The sequence below is a fragment of the Aquarana catesbeiana genome, linkage group LG12, assembly GCF_042186555.1.
Source record: "Aquarana catesbeiana isolate 2022-GZ linkage group LG12, ASM4218655v1, whole genome shotgun sequence".
Taxonomy (NCBI): Eukaryota; Metazoa; Chordata; class Amphibia; order Anura; family Ranidae; genus Aquarana; species Aquarana catesbeiana.
Genome location: NC_133335.1, coordinates 180,846,122 through 180,863,242, shown reverse-complemented (window position 1 = coordinate 180,863,242; position 17,121 = coordinate 180,846,122). Strand labels below are relative to the sequence as shown.

At 47.3% G+C, this 17,121-nt stretch overlaps 1 protein-coding gene across 3 annotated transcripts in view; it reads left to right on the top strand.

Moving 5' to 3' along the window:
• Nucleotides 1–17,121, top strand: part of CD40 (CD40 molecule) — a 152,751-nt gene that overhangs the window by 61,558 nt on the left and 74,072 nt on the right. For all 3 annotated transcript variants that reach the window (XM_073606254.1, XM_073606251.1, XM_073606252.1), the window contains exon 4: nucleotides 15,028–15,153. In XM_073606254.1, the coding sequence (XP_073462355.1) occupies nucleotides 15,028–15,153 (126 nt within the window). The remainder of the gene's footprint in view (nucleotides 1–15,027; nucleotides 15,154–17,121) is intronic.

Genomic DNA, 17,121 nt, shown 5'->3' with positions numbered 1-17,121 from the left:
AGGAGGAGAAGCTGGAAGATGATAGCGAATATTAATTCGCTATTGTCACAAGTGGGTGGGTTCGGGGTGCAATGCTCTGCGCCCCTTGCCCAACCTTTTTCAAGTTAATTAGAGCCTCTGATCATGTGGCTTGAAAAAAAAACAAAACTCATACACACGTATGAGTCTGGCTCCCTGCAGGGGGAAGGCGCCCCCAATGGAGCGGCCGCTCCTGGACATGGAGCGGACTCTGTGAAGCAGATCCGCCTGTGTCTGCTGATCCCTGCTGAGCAGACAGATGACAGGTCCGTGTCCGCTCCGCTGATGCAGAGCGGACACGGACACAGCCCGCTGTTCTCAATGTTGCGGTCGGATGGAAACGGAACGCCTGTCCATTTCCATTGGATGCCATCCGATCCGATCTGGTAGATGGATGGGGAATGGAATCTCCATCCGTCTGTTTTTAGCGGACTGGATCGGATGCAGGCGGGTGTAAATGGACACATGTCCATTTACATCAGTCTCTCCATAGAGAACAACAGGTGGTCTGATTTGGGCCACCTGAAAAATGGACAGGCAGACCCAATCAGTGTGCTTGTGTGAAAGGGGCCTAAGGCCTTGTTCACATGGGGCATACACAGCGTACCTTTACAGGGATGCACAGGTGTTCCTTGCATCTCTGTGTAGGCCGTCCAATTGTTGTCATTTGGTATGTAGCACCTGCATGAACAGAGCCGTTGCGCCCAATTTTACATCCATGTAGGCCCGCATGCATGTCCCCAAGCTCACACTGTCTGTGTTCAGGGTCATGTACCCACACCCACACGGATGTCAGACTGGGAACAGCAGCTATGCCTGTGCAGCCGTTGCATCCCAATTGACACAAATGGGATTGCCTGTACGGGGATGCATGTAACCCCTGTGCATCCCTGTGTGGGTAAACATGGCCCCCCATGGGCGTACACTTTAGTATGCCACATGTGAACGATGCTTTAGTACTAATTTATAAAAAGACAGTGCAGCGCTAAAAGAACAAGTCCATAAATCAAAAACAAGCCAATCCGTGAGGTCTTTAGTGATGATATACAGACCAAGCATGCAGGTGACTTCGTGGGAAAACGGAACCTCCACCAATGATAGAAATAGCAGCTCACCTCACAAAGTGGACCCTTTAATTATAGAGGGTCTGATACTTTCCCACTCGGAGCATAAGATAAAGAATCAATGAATGATGAATCAAAGATGCAGCAAGCCAGTCCGGGAACTTCCCCTCTGCATCAATAATGCATCCATGTTATATTTTTGCTGCAGTTTTTGAGTCACATGACTCATTGCTCCAACTAGGAAGGTTATGGACTAGTAAGAAGGGGGTCTGCAGTCCCAGCTCACAGGGGGACACAATCTCCTCATCGGTGGACGCTCAAATGACCCGAAACACCACAAGACACATGCAGAATATCCTTGCAGGCACCTCGATTGATGGACAACCTGTTCTATTAAAGGAAGTAGAAAAATAACAGACTTACTGGTAGAATAACCAGGTGAAAATAAAGGAAAATACAAATAAAAAAAATACAAACAAAAACCAACGCAGACGCCACATCTAAGAACCGGGGCGTAACTAGAAATCACAGGGCTCCATAGCAAAATGTTGTATGCCCCCCCCCCCCCCCTGCAAACAGCCCCTGCAAACAACTAATGCCATTGAACAACAGATTACCACACCCACGTGGTACAGTACCCAGGCAACAGCTTATATTAATTTTGAACAAAGTATGCAGTATACTGTATGCAGCCCCTGAAGGACACACATTGCTGACCTCCATGCCTTCTAACCAATTTCTGTTCTGTTATATAAAATGAAATAGTTCAACTCACCATAATGCAGAATCAGTGAGAGCCCTGAGAGTGTCACTTGCCAACGTTGCCTGCCACCAGATGCAACTTGCCACATCACCTGCCACACGTTGCGGATAGTCCACTTGCCTTGCCGCCTGCCACCAGATGCAGATTGTCACTTGTCACACGTTGCAGAATGTTACCTGCCAAGTCACCTACCACATGTTGCCGATTGTCCACTTGCCACGTCCCGGATTATCACTTGCCACGTCACCTGCCACTCATTACGGATTGTCACTTGCCCCGTCCCAGATTGTCACTTGCCACGTCCACGGATTGTCACTTGCCACAAATTACGGATTGTCACTTGCCACGTCACCTGCCACATGTTACGGATTGTCACTTGCCACGTCACCTGCCACACATTACGGATTGTCACTTGCCACGTCCCAGATTGTCACTTGCCACGTCACCTGCCACACATTACGGATTGTCACTTGCCATGTCCCGGATTGTCACTTGCCACTTCACCTGCCACACATTACGGATTGTCACTTGCCACGTCACGGATTGTCACTTGCCACGTTGCCTGCCACACCTTATGGATTGTCACTTGCTGTGTCACTTTCCTGCCGTGTCCCAGGGTCAGGCAGCAGAGAGATAATGTCATCTTTCTGCTTCCCGAGGCTGCCTGCACAGTGAGGGGGAACTGCACTGCAGGGATGCAGGGAGGGTGCTGGGCGGTGAGAGATGATGTCATCTCTATGCGCCCCCGCCTGCCAGCTCCCTGATTGGCCAGCCCGCTCAACCACGAGCCGCCCAGCTGTCTCATCAACTGAGCCGCCTGACAGCCCTCGGAGCCGCCAGCACTCTCACTCGTGGAGCCGCCCGCTCTCACTCGCGGACCCGTCCTTGGACCCGTGGAGCCGCCCGCTCTTACCTGCGGACCCTCGGAGCCGCCTGTCCTCACCGGGTCTCACTCAGCTGCGGGCCCCATAGCGCCTGCGTTTGTCTCTATGGTGGTAGTTCTGCCACTGTCTAAGAATGAGTAAGCTGTAATATATTACATTTTTTTTTTGAGTTTAATACCTCTTTAGGGTCTGATATTACCAACTGATTTCTCTTAAGCCTCGTACACACAATCAGATTTTCGGGCAACAGAACATTCGTTTTTTGTGGCATGCTAGTCTCATGTCGAAAGTGAAGAGATTACTCACAATGCGAACATTTTCGTATGACCGAATACAACGTCAGAAGTGACGTATTGTGTTGAAAAGTTTTGTATGTGTTCTTTCGTTTCTGAGCATGCGTACTCTCGCTCTTATGCCCTGTACACACGGTCGGACATTGATCAGACATTCCAACAACAAAATCCATCGTTTTTTTTCCGACGCATGTTGGCTCAAACTTGTCTTGCATACACACGGTCGCACACAGTTGTCGGAAAATCCAATCGTTCCGAACGCGGTGACGTAAAACACGTACGTCAGGACTATTAACGGGGCGGTAGCCAATAGCTTTCGTCTCTTAAATTATTCTGAGCATGCGTGGCACTTTGTCCATCGGAATTGTCTACACACAATTGGAATTTAAAGGATCGGATTTTGTTGTCAGAAAATTTTGTAGCCTGCTCTCAAACTTTGTGTGTCGGAAATTCTGATTGTCTTGCATACACACGGTCGCACACAGTTGTCGGAAAATCCAATCGTTCCGAACGCGGTGACGTAAAACACGTACGTCAGGACTATTAACGGGGCGGTAGCCAATAGCTTTCGTCTCTTAAATTATTCTGAGCATGCGTGGCACTTTGTCCATCGGAATTGTCTACACACAATTGGAATTTAAAGGATCGGATTTTGTTGTCAGAAAATTTTGTAGCCTGCTCTCAAACTTTGTGTGTCGGAAATTCTGATGGAAAAAGTCCGGTGGAGCCCACACACGGTCGGAATTTCCAACAACAAGCTCCAATCGCACATATTCCGTCGGAAAGTCCGACCACGTGTACAGGGCATTACAGTTTTTTTCATACAAAAACCATACTAATGAAACGAAAATCGGACATTGAGTTCACATCCGGCAAAAATTTTATAGTCTGCACATCCAGCTTTTGTCTGACGAAAAAAGCGAAATCGGCTGTCGAAAGCACAAAAGTACTAATGATCCGAAAATCGACACACAGCTCGTCGTACAATTTTTTTCCATCCGATTTTCGTATCGTGTACTGTGGTCGCCTAAATTGCTTGGATCTTCAGAGAAGTAACCAGTGCCAGACTTTTTTGGGACCCAAATATTATTGCTCATTTCTTTTTTTTTTTTTTTTTCTTTTATCCACATGCAAAACAATTTGCGTTATATTATTTTAAAATAAACCAGTGCTGAAATAGCATTAATAAAAATAAATAAAATAAAAATAAAAATTGAATTAATCAGTGCCTGCTACTCTTACAATAGGAGAGTAGCTAGGGATTAACTGCAGTGGATATAAAGAGTACAATTGCCACTCCACAGTGGCCTTTATTTACTGGTCACTTTCTTGAGAGAATAAAGTTGCATTTCAATGTCCTTTATATGTATTTTATTGTTCTGTTATTTCCTATTTGACCCTCTAACTTAAAGGCTTATTAGGCAAGTTCATCTCATGTCGATTAAAACTAATTGCAGATTGGTTGCTGCACATTAGTGTGCTTTTGGGGTGCTAAAAAAACACCTAGCCAGTAGGGATGAGCTTCGTGTTCGAGTCGAACCCATGTTCGACTCGAACATCGGCTGTTCGATCGTTCGCCGAATTGCGAACGATATGGGCCGTTCGCGCCAAATTCGTGTGGCGCGTCACGGCCCATAATTCACTGCGGCATCGCAGTGCATTGCTTGCTGATGATTGGCCAAGCATGCACTATGACCCGCATGCTTGGCCAATCACAGCGCCGCCTTAACAGAGAGCCATAATTGGCCAAAGCCAAGGAGGCTTTGGCCAATTATGGCTCAGGGGATTTAGTACACGCCCCACACTATATAAGGCCGCCTGCACGGCGGCCCTGTGCAGTGTGTTTCGGCGTGCTTAGAGAGAGAGAGAGACAGTGTCATTTCATTTGAGTTAGCTAGATTAGGCAGGACAGTCAGTCAGTTAGCTGCACTTAAAGTGTATTGTGTATATATATGCATCCCAGGTGTTGCATATATATATATATATATATACACTGTATTCAGTTTAGCTAGATCCGTTCCTGTTATCTTCTAGACTATTTACATTTAGTGCAGTGCGTCTTGCTCACAGTGTTCAGCTAGATCCGTTCCTGTTATATTCCTACTGACAGGCAGGCTTGTCTTGTTACAGTATTTTGAAGAAAATTACTGGTGTTCTTTTGATCCTATTAGTACCACAGTCAGGCAGCTAGACTATTTACAGTTAGTGCAGTGCGTCCTGCCCACAGTGTTCTGCTAAACCTACAAGTAAGTGGGGTGCGTCCTGCTCACAGTGTTCAGCTAAACCTACAAGTTATTGGGGTGCGTCCACCTCACAGTGTTCAGCTAAACCTACAAGCTAGTGGGGTGCGTCCTGCTCACAGTGTTCAGCTAGATCCCTTTCTGTTATCTTCTTACTGACAGGCAGGCTTGTCTTGTTACAGTAAATACAGCTACCTGAAGAAAATTGCTGGTGTTCTTTTGATCCTATTAGTACCACAGTCAGGCAGCTAGACTATTTACAGTTAGTGCAGTGCGTCCTGCTCACAGTGTTCTGCTAAACCTACAAGTTAGTGGGGTGCGTCCTGCTCACAGTGTTCAGCTAAACCTACAAGTTAGTGGGGTGCGTCCACCTCACAGTGTTCAGCTAAACCTACAAGCTAGTGGGGTGCGTCCTGCTCACAGTGTTCAGCTAGATCCGTTCCTGTTATCTTCTTACTGACAGGCAGGCTTGTCTTGTTACAGTAAATACAGCTACCTGAAGAAAATTGCTGGTGTTCTTTTGATCCTATTAGTACCACAGTCAGGCAGCTAGACTATTTACAGTTAGTGCAGTGTGTCCTGCTCACAATGTTCTGCTAAACCTACAAGTTAGTGGGGTGCGTCCTGCTCACAGTGTTCAGCTAAACCTACAAGTTAGTGGGGTGCGTCCACCTCACAGTGTTCAGCTAAACCTACAAGCTAGTGGGGTGCGTCCTGCTCACAGTGTTCAGCTAGATCCGTTCCTGTTATCTTCTTACTGACAGGCAGGCTTGTCTTGTTACAGTATTTTAAAGAAAATTGCTGGTGTTCTTTTGATCCTATTAGTACCACAGTCAGGCAGCTAGACTATTTACAGTTAGTGCAGTGCGTCCTGCTCACAGTGTTCTGCTAAACCTACAAGTTAGTGGGGTGCGTCCTGCTCACAGTTTTCAGCTAAACCTACAAGTTAGTGGGGTGCGTCCACCTCACAGTGTTCAGCTAAACCTACAAGCTAGTGGGGTGCGTCCTGCTCACAGTGTTCAGCTAGATCCGTTCCTGTTATCTTCTTACTGACAGGCAGGCTTGTCTTGTTACAGTATTTTAAAGAAAATTGCTGGTGTTCTTTTGATCCTATTAGTACCACAGTCAGGCAGCTAGACTATTTACAGTTAGTGCAGTGCGTCCTGCTCACAGTGTTCTGCTAAACCTACAAGTTAGTGAGGTGCGTCCTGCTCACATTGTTCAGCTAAACCTACAAGTTAGTGGGGTGCGTCCACCTCACAGTGTTCAGCTAAACCTACAAGCTAGTGGGGTGCGTCCTGCTCACAGTGTTCAGCTAAATCCGTTCCTGTTATCTTCTTACTGACAGGCAGGCTTGTCTTGTTACAGTAAATACAGCTACCTGAAGAAAATTGCTGGTGTTCTTTTGATCCTATTAGTACCACAGTCAGGCAGCTAGACTATTTACAGTTAGTGCAGTGCGTCCTGCTCACAGTGTTCTGCTAAACCTACAAGTTAGTGGGGTGCGTCCTGCTCACAGTGTTCAGCTAAACCTACAAGTTAGTGGGGTGTGTCCACCTCACAGTGTTCAGCTAAACCTACAAGCTAGTGGGGTGCGTCCTGCTCACAGTGTTCAGCTAGATCCGTTCCTGTTATCTTCTTACTGACAGGCAGGCTTGTCTTGTTACAGTATTTTAAAGAAAATTACTGATGTTCTTTTGATCCTATTAGTACCACAGTCAGACAGCTAGACTATTTACAGTTAGTGCAGTGCGTCCTGCTCACAGTGTTCTGCTAAACCTACAAGTTAGTGGGGTGCGTCCACCTCACATTGTTCAGCTAAACCTACAAGCTAGTGGGGTGCGCCCTGCTCACAGTGTTCAGCTAGATCCGTTTCTGTTATCTTCTTACTGACAGGCAGGCTTGTCTTGTTACAGTAAATACAGCTACCTGAAGAAAATTGCTGGTGTTCTTTTGATCCTATTAGTACCACAGTCAGGCAGCTAGACTATTTACAGTTAGTACAGTGCGTCCTGCTCACAGTGTTCTGCTAAACCTACAAGTTAGTGGGGTGCGTCCACCTCACAGTGTTCAGCTAAAGCTACCTGTAGAAGGTTGGTAGTGTTCTCATACTACAGGCAGGCAGTTGATTTTGCTAGCTGCAGTATCAGTACATATATATATATATATATATATATACATATCCCAGCTTAGTGCAGCTACAGGCCATTAGTATGTCTGGAAGGCCAAGAAGGAGAGGCAGACAGTCACAAGCCAATAAGAGAGGGCAAGCAGGCTCTGTGTCTAGTGCTGGTCGTGGAGACGGTGCATCCTCATCAGCACGTGGCCATGGGACACGCTTGGCCTTTTTTTCGGCAGCTGGCCATGTTGAGCCGCAACATGCGGAAGACTTGGTCGAGTGGATGACCAAGCCGTCCTCATCCTCCTCATCCTCTCTCACCCATGCCCAGGGTACTTTGTCTGGCAAAGCAGCGGCCTCTTCCCTCGGCTCAATGTCATCAGTGACTCCTTCCCTAGCCCCACCATGTCCTCCTGAGGAGTCCCTCGAACTGTTTGACCACAGTGTTGGGTACATGCTCCAGGAGGATGCCCAGCGTTTGGAAGGCTCTGATGATGATACTGAGCTCGATGAAGGCAGTAACACGAGCACGGACAGAGGGGGTGCCCAAGAAGGACAGCAATCTGGCAGTCATGCTCCCCCTGCTGCAGCATACTGCCAGGTTTGCTCCAGTGATGAGGAGGGAGGGGATGATGAGGTCACTGACTCAACGTGGGTGCCTGATAGGAGAGAGGAGGAGGAGGAGGAGGAGGAGGCGGCACATCACCAACGAGGCAGGATGCCCTCCAGGGGCCAGCCTAAGGTCAGCACATTGACTGCATCACACCCCAAAGCTCCACATGTGCAGGGCGCTGCAGTCTCTGCGCGTTATTCAAAAAGTTCTTTGGTGTGGGCCTTTTTTGAGACGAGTGCATCAGATCGCACCGCTGCTATTTGCAACATATGTCTCAAGCGTATCTCGCGTGGCCAAAACATCTCCCGCTTGGGTACCACATGCTTGACCAGACATATGTTGACCTGCCATGCAGTTCGTTGGCAAGCGTATCTAAAAGACCCACACCAAAGAACAAAGAGGACCTCTGCTTGCTCCTCATCAGCTGAGATTTCCAACCCCACTAGACCTTCAGTCCTCTCTGAGACCTGCACTGAGAGGAATGGAGGTGTAGAATTAGGTGTGTCACAGCCACGTACTTGTGGGCAATCTGATTTTGGTACACCGACGTCAGATTGTACCAGGCAAATTTCCCTGCCCCAGCTGCTGCACCGCCGAAAGAAGTTTGCTCCCAGCCATCCACATGCCCAACGGTTGAATGCTAGCTTGGCAAAATTGCTAGCACTTCAACTGCTGCCTTTTCAGTTGGTAGACTCTGCCCCCTTCCGTGAGTTTGTGGAATGTGCGGTTCCTCAGTGGCAGGTACCCAAACGCCACTTTTTCTCACGGAAGGCGATTCCGGCTCTCTACCAGCATGTGGAAGGCAATGTCCATGCCTCGCTGGACAGGGCGGTCAGCGGTAAGGTGCATATTACCACTGACTCATGGTCCAGCAGGCATGGACAGGGACGTTACCTAAGTTTCACGGCGCATTGGGTGACTCTGCTGGCAGCTGGGAAGGATGCAGGACAAGGTGCAGTAGTGTTGGAGGTTGTTCCGCCACCACGCCTCCAAAATGCTAATGATTGTGACACACCTCTCTCCTCCACCCCCTCCTCTTCTTCTTCCTCCATGGCCTCTTCCTCGGAACCAGCGGTGCTCCGTAGTCGTTCAAGGGGCTACGCAAGTACGCAGGCCAAAAGATGCCATGCGGTGCTTGAGCTGGTGTGCTTGGGGGACAGGAGCCACACTGGGGCAGAGGTTCTGTCAGCTCTGCAGGGGCAGGTTCAGAGGTGGTTGACGCCACGCCAACTTAAGGCAGAAATGGTGGTTTGCGACAATGGCACCAACCTCCTCTCTGCCCTCCGACAGGGACAAATGACCCATGTGCCCTGTTTGGCTCACGTCCTTAACTTGGTGGTGCAGCGGTTCTTGGGCAGGTACCCGGGCTTACAGGATGTCCTGAGGCAGGCCAGGAAAGTCTGTGTGCATTTCCGCCAGTCATATAATGCCAGTGCTCGGCTGACGGACCTCCAAAAGGAGTTTAACCTGCCCAAGAACCGCCTAATCTGTGACATGCCCACCAGGTGGAACTCAACGTTGGCCATGCTGCAGCGGCTGCACACGCAGCAGAGGGCCATCAATGAGTACCTGTGCGACTATGGCACCAGGACAGGGTCAGGGGAGCTTGGTTTTTTTTCCCCACGCCAGTGGGCCATGATCAGGGATGCATGCACTGTCCTGTCACCATTTGAGGAGGCCACGAGGATGGTGAGCAGTGACAGTGCATGCATCAGTGACACTGTCCCCCTTGTCCACCTGTTGGAGCACACGCTGCGTGGAATAATGGACAGGGCACTTGAGGCAGAACAGAGGCAGGAAGAGGAGGACTTCCTTAGCTCTCAAGGCCCCCTTTATCCAGACAGTGTTCCTGCGTGCCCGCCGATCACACAGGAAGAGGACGAGGAGGAAGAGGAGGAGGAGGAGGAGGAAGATTGTGTCAGTATGGAGGTGGAGCCTGGCACTCAGCATCAGCAGCAGTCTTTAAGGGATCAGTCCCAAGAAACACATGGACTTGTACGTGGCTGGGAGGAGGTGGCTGCGGACCATGTCGTCCTTAGTGACCCAGAGGACTCCGGACCGAATGCCTCAGCAAACCTACGCTGCATGGCCTCCCTGATCCTGCAAAGCCTGCGTAAGGATCCTCGTATTCGTGGTATCAAGGAGAAGGACCAATACTGGCTGGCAACCCTCCTTGATCCACGTTACAAGGGTAAGGTTGCGGACCTTATCTTGCCATCGCAGAGGGAGCAGAGGATGAAACATCTTCGGGAGGCCTTGCAGAAAGGTCTGTGCAACGCGTTCCCAGAGACTGGGAGGTTACAAACTCCTGTTTCTGGACAACGTGTTGCTGAGGCTTCGGTCAGTCAAAGAAGGAGCGGTAGAGAAGGTGGCCGTCTGACCGATGCGTTCAGACAATTTTTTGGTCCGCAGCCCCAAGGTATGATCGGTTCCAGCAACCATCGCCAGCGTCTGTTTTACATGGTGCAGGAATACCTAGGGGCAAGATCAGACTTGGACACCTTTCCCACCGAAAATCCTCTGGGTTACTGGGTCTTGAGGATGGATCACTGGCCAGAGCTTGCACAGTATGCAATTGAGCTACTGGCCTGTCCTGCATCCAGCGTTCTTTCGGAACGCACATTCAGTGCTGCTGGAGGCGTGGTAACCGATCACAGGGTGCGTCTGTCCACTGACTCGGTCGATCGACTGACCTTCATAAAAATGAATGAGTCTTGGATCACCACCAGCTACCAAGCACCTGATGCTGATGTAACCGAATAATTTTTTTTGAAATCTCAGATCCCTTCAAAGACTGCCTATGCTGATGCTGAGTGACTATCCCTGAGTAATTATCCTCTTCCTCCTCAATCATCACGCTGATAGCTTGTAAGAACATTTTTGGTTCTGGGTGCCACCACCAGTGCCTAAGGCACAATTTTTCAGCCCCTGTTTAACAGGGGCGTGTAATTACGATTTTTGATGTAATACTTTGCAGCAGGGCTCGTTCCTGCATTCCAACTAGAGTGTCTGTGAGGGGTTGCAGTGTTGTGGCACCAGCACCAGTGCCTAAGGCCCAATTTTTCAGCCCTTGTTTAACAGGGGCGTGTAATTACAATTTTTGATGCAATACTTTGCAGCAGGGCTCGTTCCTGCATTCCAACTAGAGTGTCTGTGAGGGGTTGCAGTGTTGTGGCACCAGCACCAGTGCCTAAGGCCTAATTTTTCAGCTCCTGTTCAACAGGGGCATGTAATTACAATTCTTGATCTAATATTTCACAGCAGAGCCCTGTGAGGGCTTACAGTGTTGTGGCCACAGCAACACCTAAGGCCCAAATTTCTGCTGAGTATATAGGGCAGGACCCTACTTTCAAACAACTAACTTACAAACGACTCCTACTTGCAAACGGAAGGAGACAACAGGAAGTGAGAATAAATCTACCCCTAGGAAGGGAAATTCTCTCCTGTAAGAGTTAATATGGGAAAAACATTTCTCCTTTCCACTGATGCTTTCCAATCCATTGGGACAAAAAGTGAGGTGAAATCTTCTGAAGAGGAGGAAAGACAGCAAAACAAATGTCACAGGGGTGATAACCCTTCCCTATGTTTTCCAAAAAGCTTAAAAAAGATTTTTTGGCTGGAGCTAAACACGTTAAAAATGTACCCGTTCAAAATTACAAAGAGATTCTACTTAACAACAAACCTACAGCCTGTATACTGCTGTTCAGAGTATATAGGGCCTGGTGGCCCCACACCTTTCCTTATTTTAATTTGGGTGCGGGGTTCCCCTTAATATCCATACAAGACCCAAAGGGCCTGGTAATGGACTGGGGGGTACCCATGCCGTTTGTCTCACTGATTTTCATCCATATTGCCAGGGCCCGACATTACATTAAACCCGCAAGCAGTTTTAAATGAGATTTTTTCCTTTAAAAATGACATTTGGTGCAGGGACTGTTCTAAACACGGGAAACACGCATCACTTTACAGGCATACTATAGACACCCCTCAGGTACGATATTTAAAGGAATATTTCACTTTTTTTTTTTTTACTTTAAGCATCATTAAAATCACTGCTCCCGAAAAAACGGCCGTTTTTAAAAGTTTTTTTTGCATTGATACATGTCCCCTGGGGTAGGACCCGGGTCCCCAAACCCTTTTTAGGACAATACCATGCAAATTAGCCTTTAAAATGAGCACTTTTGATTTCGAACGTTCAAGTCCCATAGACATGAATGGGGTTCTAACGTTCATGCGAACTTTCGGTCCGTTCGCAGGTTCTGGTGCGAACCGAACTGGGGGGTGTTCGGCTCATCCCTACTAGCCAGCAATTAAGATGAAGAAAGAGGAAGAAAAAGCAATAGAACGCATAAAAACGTATATCTAAAGCTCAATTTTTTTTTTATAGTATAAGATTTTGGTTAGAACCCCTATCAGGTTTTTTATTGGGGTCTATGTCTGCGCTAGTGCGATTTACTTTCTTATGTCTTGTCTTGGTGACCATTGTCACTGGGACTTAAACTGATGGGATCCAAAATTTAGAGTGGTCACCAGAATAAGAATGGAAGAACACTTGTTCTGGTGACAACTAAGTGCCACATGATAGCTTAATCACAACCCATTTAGGTGAATGGGGCTATGCAAGTGCCCTGCAACCGCATGCGGTGCTTTTGGTTGCAACGTGCTAGTGTGGGGCTCAGGGGGTTTAAGCAGGAAGCAATTCAACGCCTCCTGTCAAATGCTCTCTTAGGAGCAATCTGAATGCAGATCACTCTTCAGAGATCAAAGTGGAACTAAACCCATCAATTTAATGGTTTAACCACTTCCGCCCCGAAAGGTTTTACCCCCTTAAGGCGGAGTTCCACCCAAAAATGGAACTTCCGCTTAAATGCAGCGTACACATGGTCAGACTTTTCGACCGAACTGGTCTGACGGACATTCCGACACTTTCAACGGACTTTTGACGGACTTCTGACGGACTCGTACGTGATGACGTACACCGGACTAAAATAAGGAAGTTGACAGCCAGTAGCCAATAGCTGCCCTAGTGTCGGTTTTTGTCCGTCGGACTAGCATACAGACGAGCGGATTTCTGGGTCCGGCGGAGTTACGACGTAAAAATTTGAAGCATTTTTCAAATCTAAAGTCCATCAGATTTTCATCTGGAAAAGTCAGCTGAAGGTCCAATGAAGCCCACACACGATCGGATTGTCCGCCGGACACGGTCCGACGGACCAGTCCGGTCAAAAAGTCCTCCCGTGTGTAAGCGGCTTAAGGGAAGGTGACCCCCTGACATGCCACATTTGGCGTGTCATTTTTTTGGGGGGGAAGCGGAAACCCTCTTTTTAGAGGGTTCCAGCTCCCACTTCCTCCCGACGTACCACGGGGCCGGAAGCAAGTTAACCTCTCCCCCTTTCCCTTTCGGCAATCATCTGGGACACGTCACAGGTCCCAGATTATTGCCCAGCCGGTCACAGCCCGCTGTGCTGCTCGCGCATGCGCAGTGCATGCCTTACTGTAAAGCATTGCCCACAGTGACAATTCCGGTGCCTCAGAGAGGAGGGGGAGATGAGCGGGGCTTCGTTCCCCCGCATCGCTGGACCCTGGGACAGGTAAGTGTCCGGTTATTAAAAGTCAGAAGCTGCAGTATTTGTAGCTGCTGACTTTTAAATTTTTTTTTTTAAGCGGAACTCCGCTTTAATGACCACACCATTTTTTGCGAAACGACACTGCATCGCTTTAATTGACAATTGCTCGGCCGTGCCACGTTATACCTAAACAAAATTGATGTCCTTTTTTTTTCCAATAAATAGAGCTTTCTTTTGGTGGTATTTGATCACCTCTGCGTTTTTTATTTTTTGCGCTATAAACAAAAAAAGACTGACAATTTTGAAAAAAAAAAAATATATATTTTTACTTTCTGCTATAATACATATCCCCAAAAAAATATAAAAAAACAAATGTATTCATCAGTTTAGGCCAATATATATTCTTCTACATATTTTTGGTAAAAAAAAACGCAATAAGCGTATGTTGATTTGTTTGCGCAAAGGCTTTCGCGTCTACAAACTATGGGAAAGATTTATGGACTTTTAATTTTTGTTATGTTTTTACTGGTAATGGTGGTGATCTGTGATTTTTAGAGGGACTGCGACATTCCGGCGGACAAATCAGACCCTAAGTGACACTTTTTGGGGACCAGTGACATTATTACATTGATCGGTGCACTGTTCAATGTATAAATGACACTGACCGGGAAGGGGTTAACACTAGGGGGCGATATGGGGTAACTGTGTTCCCTGGGTGTGTTTTAACTGTAGGGAGGCTGGGCCCACTGGAACACCACAGAGATCGCTGTTCCTGATCACTAGGAACAGCAGAGCTCCATGATGTCTCCTGTCAGAATGGGGATCCGCCTTGTTTACACAGGCAGATCTCTGTGTACCGCAATCGCAGGTCGCCGGCGCCCACAGTGCCACATGCACATACCGCTGTACTGGTACAGCGGTTTGCACAATAGAGCCGCCCTGCCGCCGTATATATACAGTGGCTGGTCGGCAAGTGGTTAAAAAAACTTAAATTCCCGTCATGCCAGAAAAGCTAACTGTCACATTTGCTTGGGCTGTCAACCAAACTGTCAAACCATCAAATGGCTGGAGTCATAACTGATCACATGTGCAGCACCATGGCACTTGCAGATTAAACAGAGGCCAAGATGGCAGCTTCCTTGGCTGAAATGAATAGGAGGGTTTAGTTCCACTTTAAAGACCACTGGAGCTGCTGTCATTCGGTGTCCAGCCCGCTGTGCCCTAGAGATGATTTGAGGCCTGGAAGACAGTTGTTCTAAAAGAAGGTTTACCTAATTTTAGAGAGATTTCCTTCTCAATTCCTGTTGTATCTACAGTATAGGAAGTAAAGGGAAATCTCTGGAATGGGACATAGGTGGCATTCTGTGTGAACAACATGAATGAATGATATCAAATAGCCACTGGCTAGAATTTGTCCAGTGGAATTAATATAAAATATAGTGATTTGAAATGTGTTTGCTTTACAGGACACAGACTAGTTCAAGAATGTACAGAGAGCAGTGAAACGGTATGTGTGGCCTGTGAAGATGGGGAGTATCAAGATAAGTTCAACCGATTAGCATATTGTCTCCCCCACCGTAATTGTGATGAAAGTAAGTGAACTGTCTCTATATCTTCTTTTTTTTTTACGATTACATTGTCTAGATTACTCTTGCTTATGATTGCTGCAAAATATGTCATTTGTGGAACATACTGTAGGTGCTTAACCTTTTCACACCGGTGCCTCCCGGACCTTTAAGAGGTTTTTGATGGCAGGAGACAGGGCGTGGCTTAAGAGAATGTGAACGCTGTGATTGGCTGTCACGGCAGTCACGTGATCCCAAAACTCTTTATGTTAAGCGCCGGTAACTGTGTTGGGAGAGCGCACAGCGCATGCTCTCAGCACAGCTGTATTGACAGCAATTCACGCAAATATGCGGCTGGTGCCAAGGGGTTAAGGGGATATTTGAATCCAAAGACCTCTGCCCAGTAGCCACACACAAGGCTTACCAGAAGAACCCAGAGTATACTGCCTATGGTGATCTGTTATCCATTGAGAGATGAAGGGATTGTCATACAATATGCCCAAATTAACCTATCTGTAGTGGATGGTCAATTTCTTTGTGTGTGGCACCTGGGTGGAGGTCTTTGGATTCTAGTACATCACACCATATGATTTGTGCTGCACTCTTGATCTTCTACTAATCACATTTTCGGATTGAATCATTTGAATCTTTGTGAACTTTTTTCAATATTACTATATATTTCAATTCTTTTATTGTATGTTCTCAATGATTTTCCTTATTTTCATGTGATAGGTGGTCACTTTTTTGTTTTAATATATTTGGAGACATTAGCGCAACAATTTTAATCATATAAACTAAGAAATATAAATAGAAAGAGAGGCGCTTCTAACTGAATTAATACCAGTATTTATTAAACAAATGTGGTTAAAAATACTCATAAAAAAGTAGTAGATGTGGTGGTAGGTCTCCTGTCACGGTGGTGCTTCCCTAGTAAGTTCTACATGAAAACTGACTCTCTTCTTAGTATAATTGGGATATACTGGTATATACCTCCTTTTTTTTTTTTTTGTTTGGTCTTCCTGTTCCCATTACAAAATATATTGATTGACTGAATATTAATTTATATTCTCTGGGCGAGAAGTGAGCCAAGGCACTGTTGTTGGTGGCATCGTGACTTTTCTGCATGGAAGGAGAAAGTATGGCGCTTTCCTTTGCCGACGTACTTTAGGCGCATGCGTTCCACATGCATGGCTTGTGTTCCATCGTGGTCCCGGAAGAGCAGCGGCCATCTTGATTGGGAAATCCAACCCTCACAGCTGCTGGACGGCACAAGGAGACGGATGAACAGTGACCGGAGCCCCACCAGGAATTGCACACCATGATAAGCCGGTTTTATGCTGACTTCTTGTACAGTATAACAAACTGACATTCTGCACTTAGAGGCGCCTTCCCTCTCCTTCCCTTTTCTGCAGTGGCTTCTGGTCCTGCCATGAACAGCAGCTGCTGCTTGGACAAAAAGGGGTTGATTTACTAAAGTCAAATAGGCTTTTCACTTTGTAAGGGAGGCTTAGTAAATGTAGTGAAATTTTACTTTGCAAAAAATACCCAATCACGCGCAAGGAAAAAACAAACAAAAACATTTTTGCAGGTGATTGGTTGGTGGAAGTCAGCAGAGCTTCAACTCGTTCACTAAACTCTGGGACAAATTTCCTTGTGTAGTGCTACCCCCTAAGGGTGGCTGGAAGTTGCTTGTCCTCAGTGGTTGCCCTCACCTTGCAAGCCCCCCAACACCTCTGACACTCTGGGTTCCAACATACTTCAAGCAGAACATACAAATGCAGAGACACCAATTATTAGAAAGAGTTGTAGGCAGTGGCGTCGCTAGGGGGTGGCTTTTGGGGCTATAGCCCCGAATCTGGGGCCCATAGCCCCGAGTCTCTGCAGGGGTCCCCAAGGGGAGGGGAGGCTCTCTGGGGACCCTGATGTAAGTGGGGGGCTCTCTGGGGACCCTGATTTTAAGGGGGAGGCTCTCTGGGGACCCTAATGTAAGGGGAG